Source organism: Chiloscyllium plagiosum, unplaced genomic scaffold (genome assembly GCF_037043375.1).
Source record: "Chiloscyllium plagiosum isolate Xiang-an unplaced genomic scaffold, Cpla_swu_hap1 HiC_scaffold_31, whole genome shotgun sequence".
In the NCBI taxonomy this organism is placed as follows: domain Eukaryota; kingdom Metazoa; phylum Chordata; class Chondrichthyes; order Orectolobiformes; family Hemiscylliidae; genus Chiloscyllium; species Chiloscyllium plagiosum.
The window spans coordinates 47,243,211-47,258,542 of record NW_028270169.1 but is presented as its reverse complement, the minus strand read 5'-3'; the positions used below and the strand labels follow the sequence as shown (position 1 = coordinate 47,258,542).

The window sequence follows — 15,332 nt, the reverse complement described above, 5'->3', positions numbered from 1 at the left end:
GTGTCATCCCTTCAGCAGGTGCAAAGGCAAAGAATCTGTGCGTCTCAAAAAAACCCCGAGCACTGCAGTGATCTGGGAATGGAGCTGCTGGTCTCGCACTGACTCCTTCCCTCCCAGCTCATTCTCACTGTCTGTGCCTTACCTTCTTTAGGCCCAGCGACTGCTGCAGAGCCACGGCCCATTGGGCTAGCGTGCTTGTTGCCCCGACCTGGGGCTTTTAACCCGCTGGGTTTCAGCAGGCTCATCTCCCCACAGGCTGCCTCTTCCTCTCTCACCAGTCGACACGGCTCTTTCTTCAAGTGGACTGGGAGTGGAGATCACACATCCCTCCAGATTATCATTGCTGCCTTCCTTGCAGAAACCGACTGCTCATCTGAAACAAAAAAAATACACAAAGATGAGACGAAAATGCATCACAGTCTGGAGCAATCTGCATGGAGTGTTTTGGAGTCAGTACTGCAGCGTCAGCAGCCCCCTTACCCGTCTCTGTCCTCTCCTGCAGCTCTCTCCCTGCTGTTCAGTGTCCTGGCCCCTGCACTGGAGTCTTCTTGCAGCTCTCTCTCTCTCTGTGCCTTGCTCGGATGGAAAGATGCTGAGAAAGAGCTGACAGCAAACCCTGGTCACATGGAGTTCACACACACACACAGTCCCCTTCACTGGAAGGACGGGAGAGATGCCAGGGAGCTGTCCAATGCAGCTTTCTGCAAAAACAAAAGAGCAAAACCAAACGCTGGGTTGGTACAAGCCAGCAGCCGCTGTGTGGAAGAGCTCCCCGGGATTGCAATGTTCCCAAACGCCGGTCAGAGGAGCCGGGGAGGCACTTACTTACAACTGTGATTGACTCTCTGCTGAGGAAATGAACAAAAGGGAGTGATAGAGTGGGGAGGGAGGGAGGGGGTGGGGGGTGTGGTGTGGAAGCAGCAGCTGGGGCAGGAAATGAATGGCAAACAAAGACGGAAGCTTGAATCTGGTGAAAGCACCGCCGACCCTCAGCTTAGAAGGACAGCAATCGTGTGGTGAGAGAGAGGGTAGGAGTGCCAAAGGGTCTGGCTGGTGGCAGCTGCCATGTGGGACTCTGACATTCCAGCCACAAGGAATACACCAGATCCCCTTCAAACAAACCCCTCCTTTTTTTGTTGTTGCTGTTATTTGTAAACCGCCCCCCCGACGTTTGCGTTTTCCTTTCAAATTGTGACCAAACTGGGAAGAGGAAATCAGGCAAAGTCCTTGTTCCTGCTCACTCCGAACCCTGACCCCTGCTGGAAAGTGTAAACAAACAGACATTCAGCGAGAATTATAATGTTAAAGAAAGATTTACATTTATACTATCCAAAAAAACCTTCACCACTAGGGGATGTCCCAGATCAGGTAGTGCTGAGGTGTGGTCACTGCTGTCATGTCCAGGAGCCAATTTGCACAAAGCAAGCTCCCACCAACAGATCACCTGACTGCAGGGTAACTATTACTGCATCACTGGGGGGGGTCAACATCCACTGGAGAGGGCAGGCAGGGTTTTGGTTTAATGTCTCATCCAACAAACTTCAGGCTCAAGCTGTGATGCAACCTGCAGTCGAATATCTGCCAGAGTTTGTCAGGTGCGATCCTACAGCACCGAGACATGTTTGAGCTGCTGGGTGCCACACTGGATAGTGGTAATGGAAAATCCCTTCTGAGACTTGAGATCCAATTCAGCCCAGCGCAGGGTGATGATTCAACATCTCCTCACTGTGTGGAACCTCACTGAGCTTGACCAGTCTAATTCCAATCCTCATGGGCCCACAGAATGCTAACTGCCAGTTCATGCTGTATTCTAGGTGTTTTAGACCTGAAATCTGGTCCCCTTAGTAATGATACTGAGGTTAACTAAACCCATTTCACTTTGGCTCTACTGGTACAGTTCCCAACAATATTGAATTGAACTGAATTTATTGTCACGTGTACCGAGGCACAGTGAAAAGCTTTGTCTTGCGAGCAATACAGGCAGATCACAAAGTTAAGTAGCATAGATAGGTAAATAATAGATAATCAGCGGCAAAAACTAAAACACAGGTACAGGCGAATGTTAAGAGTTTGTGAGTCCATTCAGTGATATGCCCCTGGAAGATCCCAGGTCAAATTCTAAATTCTTTCTCTACTTTGTCAACAGGAAACAAATCTTTATTAATATTTCTGTCACCCTCAGTACTTTTAACACTGTTTAACAATCTATGTCTAAATATCAGTATTGCCTTCAGTGTTAGTATCTTTATTATTCCATATTAATAATATCTCTAACAGTACTTTATTAATATCTTTATCATCCTAATTGCTAATAAAATCAACATCACCGTAAACTTGTGTGTTGCTAATATAATTGGTCAGCATAGACCAGTTTGGGCAAAGGTCCTGTCTCGGTGCTGTCGGACTCTATGACTCTATAAGATATAGGAGTACAAATAGACTATTCGGTCCATCATGTGTGCTCTTCCATTCAATGAGATCATGGCTAATGTGATAATCCTCAAGTCTACCTTTCTGCTTTATCCCATAAGCTTTGCTTCCCTTGATTAGAAAATCTATCTATCTCAGCTATGAATCAACTGAGCCCAACAGCCCGCTGCAGTAAAGAATTCCACAGATTCACCTCCCTCAGAGACAAAACATTCCTCCTTATCTCCATCTTAATTGGTGGCCTGTGCTCAGAGATATGTCCTCTGGTCCTAGACTCTTCCACAAGGAGAAACAATCTTTCCATTTCTACTCTGTCAAGTCTGCAGAATCTTGGATGTTTAAGTAAGGTCGCCTCTCATTCTTCTATATTCCAATGAGTACAGGCCCAACCTACTCAACTTCTCCTTGTTAGAAAGTCCCTCAATACTGTGACCAATCTAGTGAACCTTCTCTGGACTGCTTCCAAAAAAAGTATATCACTGTAAAACTCTGTTATTAATATCTGTTCAGGTTGTAAGTTTGCTCACTGAGCTGGTAGGTATGTTCTCAGACATTTCATCACCATACTAGGTAACATCATCCATCAGTGAGTCTCCGGTGAAGTGCTGGGGTTATGTCCCGCTTTCTATTTTTGTGTCTGGGTCTATTAAGGTGGGTGATATCATTTACTGGGTTTTTTTCAGAGGTTGGTAAATGGGTCCAAATTGATGTGTTCATTGATGGAGTTGAATGCCAGGCCTCTAGGAATTCCCCTAATTAAAGAGACATGCACAGGAGCTCCATCAATAAATGCATCTATTTGGACCCCAATTACCAACCTCTAAGAAAAAGAACCGGAAATGATATCACCCACCTTAACAAACCCAGACACATAAATAAAAACTTGGCCATGCCACCAATGCTTCACCAGAGGCTCACTGATGATGTTACTTAGTATGGTAACGAAACGTCTGAAAACTAGCCTTCCAGCTCAGTGAGCAAACTTACATCCAGAACCTCAACCTGAGCTACAAATCTTCTCAAAAATCACATTAATATCTGTGTCGCTCGATCTTCTTAATATCTCAGCAACACTTAATCTTCCTTCTCAGCTTAAAAATGTGGCTGAATTGAAAGGGTCAAAGTTTATCTTTCCTTGAACCAGAAGGCAAAGGGGTGTTTTCTTCAAAGCTTTCAATCGCATAGGGATAACATTTTTTTAAATTCTTTCATCAGAGTGGGGCTCAGGAAAGCCAGCATTTGTTGCCTATCCTTAATGAGAATCTTGAACTGTGTGGCAAGCTAGGCCAATCCAGAGAGCAGTTAAAAGTCAACCATATTGCTGTGGGACTGGGATCACATTTTGGCCAGAGAGGGTAAGCATGACAGATTTCCTTCCTGAAAGAACATTAGTGAACCAGACAGGTTTTTACAACAACTGATGTAGTTTCATGTGGAACATAGCTATGGAGAAACCAACTCCGCTGGCTGAGGAGTCCAGGATTAGGGATCACAGGCTGTAAGCTTTCAGTGAAAAAACAATTTAAACACAGAAGGTGGTAGAGGTCTGGAACTCTTTCACTAATGACATTTGATGTCAGGTCAATTGTTTATTTGAGATTGACCGATATTGTTTAAGCTGAAAATGTGTTGCTGGAAAAGGGCAGCAGGTCAGGCAGCATCCAAGGAGCAGGAGAATCGATGTTTCGGGCATGAGCCCTTCTTCAGGAATGGGCAGGAGGTAGAAACGGGTGGTGCGGGGTTGTGGGACTATGAGGTTGGAGGCGGTGGATGGGAGATCCCCTGAGGTGATGAGGTTATGGATGGTCTGGGAGATGATGGTTTGGTGGTGGGAGGTGGGGTCATGGTCAAGGGGGCAGTAGGAGGAGGTGTCCGCGAGCTGGCGTTTAGCCTCAGCGGTGTAAAGGTTGGTGCGCCAAACTAGTACCGCGCCTCCCTTGTCTGCCGGTTTGATAGTGAGGTTGGGGTTGGAACAGAGGGAGTGGAGGGCTGCACGTTCCGAGGGTGAGAGATTGGAGTTGGTGAGAGGGGTGGAGAGGTTGAGGCAGTTAATGTCGCGGCGGCAGTTGGCTATGAAGAGATCGAGGGCGGGTAAGAGGCCAGCACGGGGTGTCCAGATGGATGGGGTGTTTTGGAGGCGGGAGAAGGGGTCGTCAGAGGGTGGGCGAGAATCTTGGTTGAAGAACTGGGCAGGAGGTAGAAACGGGCGGTGCGGGGTTGTGGGACTATGAGGTTGGAGGCGGTGGATGGGAGATCCCCTGAGGTGATGAGGTTATGGAAGGTCTGGGAGATGATGGTTTGGTGGTGGGAGGTGGGGTCATGATCAAGGGGGCAGTTGGAGGAGGTGTCCGCGAGCTGACGTTTAGCCTCAGCAGTGTAAAGGTCGGTGCGCCAAACTACTACCGCGACTCCCTTGTCTGCCGGTTTGATAGTGAGGTTGGGGTTGGAACAGAGGGAGTGGAGGGGCAGGAGGTAGAAACAGGCGGAATGGGCAGATTCCTGAAGAAGGGCTCATGCCCGAAACATCGATTCTCCTGCTGTTTGGATGCTACCTGACCTGCTGCGCTTTTCCAGCAACACATTTTCAGCTCTGATCTCCAACATCTGCAGTCCTCACTTTCTCCTCCACGATATTATTTAAGCCAAAAGTTGTTCGGAGATATGTGGCAGAAATCATTTGTGGAGTTCAATCACACATGACCCATAAAAGCCGAAAGAACTGCGGATGCTGTAGATCAGAAACAAAAAACAGAAGTTGCTGGAAAAGCTCAACCGGTCTGGCAGCATCTCTAAAGAGAAATCAGAGTTAACGTTTCGGGTGTGGTGATCTTCCTCACAACTGATGGTAGCTAGGAAAATGTCAGTTTATATGAGGAAGATAGGGTGGGGAAGAGGTTAAGGAGTAGACAATAGTTGGGAATAAACCCAAAGAGAGAGAAGAACAGTTGGACAGACAATGGAGTACATAACGATCTGGCTAGGAAGGTGCATATCTGGAGACTGTTAGTGGCTAACATTAGGTAGTATGCAATGGCACCCCATGTGATAACAAGGTCTGCTGAGTGGGGTTGGAGGCTAAGACATGGGAGAGTTCAAGCCTTAAAATTATTGAATTTGATATTGAGTATGGAGGGCTGCAGGGTCCCCAAGCAGAAAATGAGGTGGTGTTCATCCAGCTTGTGCTAAGTTTCGCTGGAACACTGCAGCAAGCCTGAGACCAGGGAACAGGGTGGCATGTTAAAGTGGCAGGCAACTGGGAGCTCAGTGTCTTTTCTGCAGGGAGCACGTAGATGTTCGGCGAAATGGTCACCAAGTCTACGCTTCATTTTCCCAATGTAGAAGAGACCGTATTGTGAGCAGTGAATGTAGTAGAGAAAATCGTGAGAAGCGCAGGTAAAGTGCTGCTTCACTTGGAAGTTATGTTTGGGGCCTTAGATACTGAGAAGGGAGGAGGTAAATGGGCAGGTGTTACACCTTTGGCGGTTGCAGGGAAAGGTGCCGTGGGCTGCGGGGGGTTGTTGGGAGTGAAGGAAGACTGGAATAGGGTGTCCCAGATGGAATGGTCCCTGCCCACATGAACCAGATGTGGCAACACATGAACCTGTCTGTGGAGTTCATTACCACAGGAAAACATTGAATGTATTCAAGAGGCGGCTAGGTATAGCACTTGGGGTGAATAGGATCAAAGATAATGGGGAGAAAACAGGATTAGGTTACTGAGTTGGATAATCAGTCATGATTGCGATGAATGGCAGAGCAGGCTCGAAGGGCCAAATGGCCTCCTATCTTCTATGTTTCTACGTAACATAAACTTGAGGAGGATCATCTTATTGCTCAGTTCATTTCTGAGAAGAGAAGCACTGGATACAATACAAAATTCTTGGAAATGCGTCAGTAATATATAATTGTGGGAATGCCTGGTGAGTGCAGAAGTGATTGTGGGACCAGGAATATCAACAGGCAAAACAGGTCAAAGGATGATGTGTTTGATCCAGTGTGTTCTGCCCACTAATTTTCCAGACCATACTAATTGCTGAGAGATGCAAACAGAATTGAGTTGATGAACGTAAAAGTATTCATCATAAACTATGCACGAGATGCATTTGAAAAGGGGTCACACTGGGAGAGCGTTGGCAATTTCGGATAGTAAAGGTGAAAGGATTGCAACAGCAACAGTGTGAATATGCTGTTGACGTTAATTTGGTTCTCACTAAATGCTTCTGGACACAGTCAAATACCTTAGAAACATCAAAAACAGGAGCAGGAGCAAGCCATTTGACCCATCAAGCCCACTCTGCCATTTAACATGATAGAGTAATAGAGTCATCTAGTCTTCCAGCACCTCACCTGTGACTATCAATGATACAAATATCTCAGCAAGAGGCCCAGCAATCACTTCCCAAGCTTCCCACAGAGTTCTAGGGTACTCCTGATCAGGTCCTGGGGATTTATCCACCTTGATGCGTTTCAAGACATCCAGCACTTCCTCCTCTGTAATCTGGGCATTTTGCAAGGTGTCACCATCTATTTCCCTACAGTCTATATCTTCCATATCCAATTCCACATTAAATACTGATGCAAAACACTTATTTAGTATCTCCCCCATTTCCTGCGGCTCCACACAAAGGCCGCCTTGCTGATCTTTGAAGGGCCCTATTCTCTCCCTAGTTACCCTTTTGTCCTTAATGTATTTGTAAACATTCTTTGGATTCTCCTTAATTCTATTTGCCAAAGCTATTTCATGTCCCCTTTTTGCCCTCCTGATTTCCCTCTTAAGTATACTCCTACTTCCTTTATACTCTTCCAAGGATTCACTCAATCTATCCTGTCTATACCTGACATGTGCTTCCTTCTTTTTCTTAACCAAACCCTCAATTTCTTTAGTCATCCAACATTCCCTATACCTACCAGCCTTTCCTTTCACCCTGACAGGAATATGCTTTCTCTGGATTCTCGTTATTTCATGAATGATCTACTGTCTCAATGCCATTCTTCCCCATACCCCTTTATGCCTTTAGTGACTAGAAATCTATTTATTCATTCGATGATTTGGACACCACAGTCTTATATGGTAGAGATTTCCACAGGTTCATCACCCTCTCAGTGAAGAAATGTATCCTCATTTCATTCTGAAATGATCTGCCCGAGATCCTGAGACCTTCTTTCCTCAGCTCTGGATCACTCCCCCCGCCCCACCGAAGACAGGAAGAACATTATCCCTGCATCCAACATTCCCAGCTTTGCCAGAACTTTATATGTTTCAATGTGATCCCCCTCTCATCTTTCTAAACTCCAGTGAATACAGTCCCAATAATCCAACCTCTCCTTATACAATAAACCTGCCATCTCAGGAATCAGTCTGAATTGGAAAATAATTACGAAGGTGTCACAAGTAAGGTTTAAGATGTACATAGTATAAGCAGGAGGTTCAGAAATGGAATGGTCAACAAGACCAACATCACTAATCAGAAGAAACACCATATTTAAATTAGCAGAAAGGAAAGATCTGATAAAAAATAATCCTCTCATAGTATTACACTGGATTGTTGACAGGACAATAGCAGCGTTTTATTTTCAAAAATGGGAACAGGGATTACACAGAAATTATGAGATTGATTTTGGAAAGGTACAGGGAACAGATGAGGCAGTCGGAGCTGTGCCCCAGGATAGGTCAAACCCGATACCTAGGAAAAAGCAGACATTGGGATTGGCGAAAGTGGCACAATTTGACCATTTGTTTAGTTTCAGGTTTCGTTTGAAGGCAGCACCTTTTACGATAAATGTCAGAGAAAATGGTGAAGGATAATCAGACCATCATTGATGGAGGGAAATCAGGAGAGGATGGTGCTGGAGGAAGATATATACGGAGCCACATTTGCCACAGGAAATGAAGGCACAGTTTGATTTGCCCCCAGGGAGGTGGTATTGCACTGTGTGATTTGCCCTCAGGAAGGAGATATTGCACAGTGTGATTTTCCCTGGGAACGGGCGGCACACTATATGATTTGCTGCAGGGAAGGGGTCCACTGCTTGATTTGCCTCCAGGGAAGGAGTGCTGAGTTGTGTGATTGGCCACAGGGGAAGGGGTGGGCCAATATTTGCCCCTGGGAGCGGGTACAGCACAGTGTTATTCACCCCTGGGGAGGGGAGTGCAGCACAGTGTTATTCACCCCTGGGGAGGGGGGAGGGTGCAACATGGTGTTATTCACCCCTGGGGAGGGGGGATGCAGCACAGTGTTATTTGCCCCTGGGGAGGGCAGTACAGCACAGTGTTATTCACCTCTGGGGAGGGGATGGTGCAGCATGGTGTTATTTGCCCCTGGGGAGGGGAGTTGCAGCACAGTGTTATTTGCCCCAGGGAGGGGGGTTGCAGCACAGTGTTATTCACCCCTGGGGAGGGGGGTGCAGCATGGTGTTATTTGCCCCAAGGGAGGGGAGTGCAGCACGGTGTTATTTGCCCCTGGGGAGGGGGGTGCAGCATGGTGTTATTTGCCCCTGGGGAGGGCAGTTGCAGCACAGTGTTATTTGCCCCAGGGAGGGGGGTTGCAGCACAGTGTTATTCACCCCTGGGGAGGGGGGGGGGGTGCAGCACAGTGTTATTCACCCCTGGGGAGGGGAGTGCAGCACGGTGTTATTTGCCCCTGGGGAGGGGGGTTGCAGTATGGTGTTATTTGCCCCAGGAGGGGGTGCAGCACAGTGTTATTTGCCCCTGGGGAGGGGGGGTTTGCAGCATGGTGTTATTTGCCTCTGAGGAGGGGGTTGCAGCATGGTGTTATTTGCCCCTGGGGAGGGGGGTTGCAGCACAGTGTTATTTGCCTCTGAGGAGGGGGTTGCAGCATGGTGTTATTTGCCCCTGGGGAGGGGGGTTGCAGCACGGTGTTATTTGCCCCTGGGGAGGGGTTGCAGCACAGTGTTATTTGCCCCTGGGGAGGGGGTGCAGCACGGTGTTATTTGCCCCTGGGGAGGGGAGGGCAGCATAGTGTTATTTGCCCCTGGGGATGGGGGTGCAGCACAGTGTTATTTGCCCCTGGGGAGGGGGGTTGCAGCACGGTGTTATTTGCCTCTGAGGAGGGGGTTGCAGCATGGTGTTATTTGCCCCTGGGGAGGGGTTGCAGCACAGTGTTATTTGCCCCTGGGGAGGGGGTGCAGCACGGTGTTATTTGCCCCTGGGGAGGGGAGGGCAGCATAGTGTTATTTGCCCCTGGGGATGGGGGTGCAGCACAGTGTTATTTGCCCCTGGGGAGGGGGTGCAGCACAGTGTTATTCACCCCTGGGGAGGGGGGTTGCAGCATGGTGTTATTTGCACCTGGGGAAGGGGTTTACAGCATGGTGTTATTTGCCCCTGGGGAGTGGAGTGCAGCATAGTGTTATTTGCACCTGGGGAGGGGAGTGCAGCACAGTGTAATTTGCCCCTGGGGAGGGGAGTGCAGCACAGTGTAATTTGCCCCAGGGTGGGGTTGCAGCACAGTGTTATTGGCCCCGGTGAAGAGGGGTTGCAGCATAGTGTTATTTGCCCCAGGGTGGGGTTGCAGCACAGTGTTATTGGCCCCGGTGAAGAGGGGTTGCAGCATAGTGTTATTTGCCACAGGGAAGGGGTGCAGCACAGTGTTATTTGCCCCTGGGGAGGGGGGTTACAGCATGGTGTTATTTGCCCCTGGGGAGGGGGTTGCAGCACGGTGTTATTTGCCCCTGGGGTGGGAGTGCAGCGTAGTGTTATTTGCCCCAGGGGATGGGGGGTGCAGCACAGGGTTATTTGCCCCTGGGGAGGGGGGGTGCAGCACAGTGTCATTTTCCCCTGGGGAGAGGGTGCAGTACAGTGTTACTCACCCCTGGGGAGGGGGAGGTGCAGCATGGTGTTATTTGCCCCAGGGGAGGGGAGTACAGCACAGTGTTATTTGCCCCAAGGGAGGGGAGTGCAGCACGGTATTATTGGCCACTGGGGTGGGGAGTGCAGCATAGTTTTATTTGCCCCAGGTAAGTGTTTCAGCATGGTGTTATTTGACCCAGGGAGGGGGTGCAGCATAGCTTTAATTGCCCCTGGGGAGGGGGGCTGCAGCACAGTGTTATTCACCCCTGGGGAGGGGGGGTGCAGCATGGTGTTCTTTGCCCCTGGGGAGGGGAGTATAGCACGGTGTTATTTGCCCCTGGGGAGCGGGGTTGCAGCACAGTGTTATTAGCCCCAGGGAGGGGGGTTGCAGCACAGTGTTATTTGCCCTAGGAAGGTGGGGGTGCAGCATGGTGTTATTTTCCCCAGGGGAGGGGGTGCAGCACAGTGTTATTTGCCCCTGGGGAGGGGACTGCAGCACAGTGTTATTTACTCCGGGGAGGGGGTGCAGCACGGTGTTATTTGCCCCTGGGGAAGGGGTTGCAGTATGCTGTTATTTGCCCCAGAGAGGGGTGCAGCACAGTGTTATTGCTCGTGGGGAGGGGGGTTGCAGCATGGTGTTATTTGCCCCTGGGGAGGGGATGCAGCACAGTGTTATTCACCCCTGGGGAGGTGGAGGTGCAGCATGATGTTGTTTGCCCCAGGGGAGGGGAGTGCAGCACGGTGTTATTTGCCCCTGGGGAGGGGGGTGCAGCACAGTGTTATTCACCCCAGGGGAGGGGAGTGCAGCATGGTGTTAGTTGCCCCAGGGAGGGGGTTGCAGCACAGTGTTATTTGCCCCTGGGGAGGGGGGTGCAGCATGGTGTTAGTTGCCCCAGGGAGGGGGTTGCAGCACAGTGCTATTTGCCCCTGGGGAAGGCTTTTGCAGCACAGTGTTATTTGCCCTTGGGGAGGGTGTTGCAGGACAGTGTTATTTGCCCCTGGGAGGGTGTTGCAGGACAGTGTTATTTGCCCCTGGGGAGGGGGTGCAGCACAGTGTTATTTGCCCCTGGGGAGGGGGGTTTGCACGACAGTGTTATTTGCCCTGGGGAGGGGGGTTGCAGCACAGTGTTATTTGCCCCTGGGGAAGGCGGTTGCAGGACAGTTTTATTTGCCCCTGGGGAAGGCGGTTGCAGGACAGTTTTATTTGCCCCAGGGAGGGTGTTTCAGCACAGTGTTATTTGCCCCTGGGGAGGGGGGTTGCAGCACAGTGTTATTTGCCCATGGGGAGGGGGGCTGCAGCACAGTGTTATTTGCCCCTGGGGAGGGGGCTGCAGCACAGTGTTATTTGCCCCTGGGGAGGGGGGGTTGCAGCACAGTGTTTTTTGCCCCGGGGAGGGGGGTTGCAGCACAGTGTTATTTGCCCCTGGGGGGGGGTTACAGCACAGTGTTTTTTGCCCCGGGGAGGGGGGTTGCAGCACAGTGTTATTTGCCCCTGGGGGGAGGATGCAGCACAGTATTATTTGTCCCTGGGGAGGGGTTTGCAGCATGGTGTCATTTGCCCCAGGGAAGGGTTGCAGCATGGTGTTATTTGCCCCTGGGGAGGGGGTGCAGCACAGTGTTATTTGCCCCTGGGGGGGGGGAATGCAGCACAGTATTATTTGTCCCTGGGGAGGGGTTTGCAGCATGGTGTCATTTGCCCCAGGGAAGGGTTGCAGCATGGTGTTATTTGCCCCTGGGGAGGGGGTGCAGCACAGTGTTATTTGCCCCTGGGGGGGGGGAATGCAGCACAGTATTATTTGCCCCTGGGGAGGGTGTTGCAGGACAGTGTTATTTGCCCCTGGGAGGGTGTTGCAGGACAGTGTTATTTGCCCCTGGGGAGGGGGTGCAGCACAGTGTTATTTGCCCTTGGGGAGGGGGGTTTGCACGACAGTGTTATTTGCCCTGGGGAGGGGGGTTGCAGCACAGTGTTATTTGCCCCTGGGGAGGGGGGTTTGCACGACAGTGTTATTTGCCCTGGGGAGGGGGGTTGCAGCACAGTGTTATTTGCCCCTGGGGAAGGCGGTTGCAGGACAGTTTTATTTGCCCCTGGGGAAGGCGGTTGCAGGACAGTTTTATTTGCCCCAGGGAGGGTGTTTCAGCACAGTGTTATTTGCCCCTGGGGAGGGGGGTTGCAGCACAGTGTTATTTGCCCATGGGGAGGGGGGCTGCAGCACAGTGTTATTTGCCCCTGGGGAGGGGGCTGCAGCACAGTGTTATTTGCCCCTGGGGAGGGGGGGTTGCAGCACAGTGTTTTTTGCCCCTGGGAGGGGGGTTGCAGCACAGTGTTATTTGCCCCTGGGGGGGGTTACAGCACAGTGTTTTTTGCCCCTGGGGAGGGGGCTGCAGCACAGTGTTATTTGCCCCTGGGGAGGGGGGGTTGCAGCACAGTGTTTTTTGCCCCTGGGGAGGGGGTTGCAGCACAGTGTTTTTTGCCCCTGGGAGGGGGGTTGCAGCACAGTGTTTTTTGCCCCGGGGAGGGGGGTTGCAGCACAGTGTTATTTGCCCCTGGGGGGGGTTACAGCACAGTGTTTTTTGCCCCGGGGAGGGGGGTTGCAGCACAGTGTTATTTGCCCCTGGGGGGAGGATGCAGCACAGTATTATTTGTCCCTGGGAAGGGGTTTGCAGCATGGTGTTATTTGCCCCTGGGGAGGGGGTGCAGCACAGTGTTATTTGCCCCTGGGGAGGGGGTGCAGCACAGTGTTATTTGCCCCTGGGGGGGGATGCAGCACAGTATTATTTGTCCCTGGGGAGGGGTTTGCAGCATGGTGTCATTTGCCCCAGGGAAGGGTTGCAGCATGGTGTTATTTGCCCCTGGGGAGGGGGGTTACAGCACAGTGTTAATTGCCCCTGCAGAGGGTTCTGCCACACAGTGTTATTTGCCCCTGGGGAGGGGGGTGCAGCACAGTGTTATTTGCCCCTGCAGAGGGTTCTGCCACACAGTGTTAATTGCCCCTGTTGAGGGGGGTGCAGCATAGTGTTAATTGCCCCTGCAGAGGGTTCTGCCACACAGTGTTATTTGCCCCTGGGGAGGGGGGTGCAGCACAGTGTTATTTGCCCCTGGGGAGGGGGGCTGCAACACAGTGTTATTTGCCCCTGTGGAGGGAGTGCAGCACAGTGTTATTTGCCCCAGAGGGTGTTGCAGGACAGTTTTATTTGCCCCTGGGGAGGGTGTTGCAGGACAGTGTTATTTGCCCTGGGGAGGGGGAGCAGCAGAGTGTTATTTGCCCCTGGGGAGGTGGGCTGCAACACAGTGTTATTTGCCCCTGGGGAGGGTGGTGCAGCACAGTGTTCTTTGTCCCAGGGAGGGTGTTGCAGGACAGTGTTATTTGCCCCTGGGGAGGTGGTGCAGCACAGTGTTATTTGCCCCTGGGGGGTGCAGGACAGTGTTATTTGCCCCTGAGGAGGGGGGTGCAGCACAGTGTTATTTGCCCCTGGGGAGGGGGGGTTGCAGGACAGTGTTATTTGCCCCGGGGAGGGGGGTTGCAGCACAGTGTTATTTGCCCCTGGGGAGGGGGGCTGCAGCACAGTGTTATTTGCCCCTGGGGAAGGGGGTGCAGCACAGTGTTATTTGCCCCTGGGGAGGGGGGGGGGTTGCAGGACAGTGTTATTTGCCCCTGGGGAGGGGGTGTGCAGCACAGTGTCATTTGCCCCTGGGGAGGGGGGTTTGCAGCACAGTGTCATTTGCCCCTGGGGAGGGGGGGTTACAGCACAGTGTTATTTGCCCCTTGCGAGGGGGGTGCAGCACAGTATTATTTGCCCCTGGGGAGGGGGGTGCAGCACAGTGTTATTTGCCCCTGGGGAGGGTTGCAGGACAGTGTTATTTGCCCCTGGGGAGGGTTGCAGGACAGTGTTATTTGCCCCTGGGGAGGGGGTGTGCAGCACAGTGTTATTTGCCCCTGGGGGGTGCAGGACAGTGTTATTTGCCCCTGAGGAGGGGGGTGCAGCACAGTGTTATTTGCTCCTGAGGAGGGGGGGTTGCAGCACAGTGTCATTTGCCCCTGGGGAGGGGGGCTGCAGCACAGTGTTATTTGCCCCTGGGGAAGGGGGTGCAGCACAGTGTTATTTGCCCCTGGGGAGGGGGGGGGGTTGCAGGACAGTGTTATTTGCCCCTGGGGAGGGGGTGTGCAGCACAGTGTTATTTGCCCCTGGGGGGGTGCAGGACAGTGTTATTTGTCCCTGAGGAGGGGGGGTTGCAGCACAGTGTCATTTGCCCCTGGGGAGGGGGGGTTACAGCACAGTGTTATTTGCCCCTTGCGAGGGGGGTGCAGCACAGTATTATTTGCCCCTGGGGAGGGGGGTGCAGCACAGTGTTATTTGCCCCTGGGGGGGTGCAGGACAGTGTTATTTGCCCCTGAGGAGGGGGGGTTGCAGCACAGTGTCATTTGCCCCTGCGGAGATGGGTTACAGCACAGTGTTATTTGCCCCTTGCGAGGGGGGTGCAGCACAGTGTTATTTGCCCCTGGGGAGGAGTGGACCCTGTGCTATGTACCCACCCCACGGGAAGGGGGCGGTGATTCACTCTGTGATTTGCCCCTGGGTTCTGCACTCCCTGGGCTTGGCCCCTGCCCCAGTTGTTGCCAAGTTTCAATGAGCACGAGTTTGCGAGGCGGGATGTGATGGGTATTTACGGTGGGTGGTTTGTTTTGCGGGCCGGTTTATGCGAGTATTTACGGAGTCGGCTCATTTCTGTTTACACCGATGACATCACTCGGTGACTTAACTCGACACGGTGCCAATTTCTGGCGGGAAAATGTAGCGAGTGCCGGAGATAGATACATACACCCACCGGGAGACTGGGACATACACCCACCGGGAGACTGGGACATACACCCACCGGGAGACCTGGAGACAGGTACATACACCCACCGGGAGACCTGGAGACAGGTACATACACCCACCTGGGAGACTGGTACATACACCCACACGGGAGATAGATACACACCCACCCGGGAGACTGGTACATACACCCACCCGGGAGACCTGGAGACAGGTACATACACCCACCTGGGAGACTGGTACATACACCCACACGGGAGATAGATACACACCCACCCGG

At 51.8% G+C, this 15,332-nt stretch overlaps 1 protein-coding gene across 6 annotated transcripts in view; it reads right to left on the bottom strand.

Annotated features, from left to right (window-relative positions):
- The window catches only part of clip2 (CAP-GLY domain containing linker protein 2), a 161,251-nt gene that overhangs the window by 145,411 nt on the left and 508 nt on the right, over positions 1–15,332 (bottom strand). For 2 of the 6 annotated variants that reach the window (XM_043718733.2, XM_087977500.1), the window contains exons 1-2: positions 481–813; positions 143–373 (exon numbers count right to left, since the gene is read on the bottom strand). In XM_043718733.2, the coding sequence (XP_043574668.1) occupies positions 143–245 (103 nt within the window). In that variant the 5' untranslated portion in view covers positions 246–373; positions 481–813. The other 4 variants (XM_087977497.1, XM_087977496.1, XM_087977501.1 and 1 more) reach the window with 4 other exon arrangements.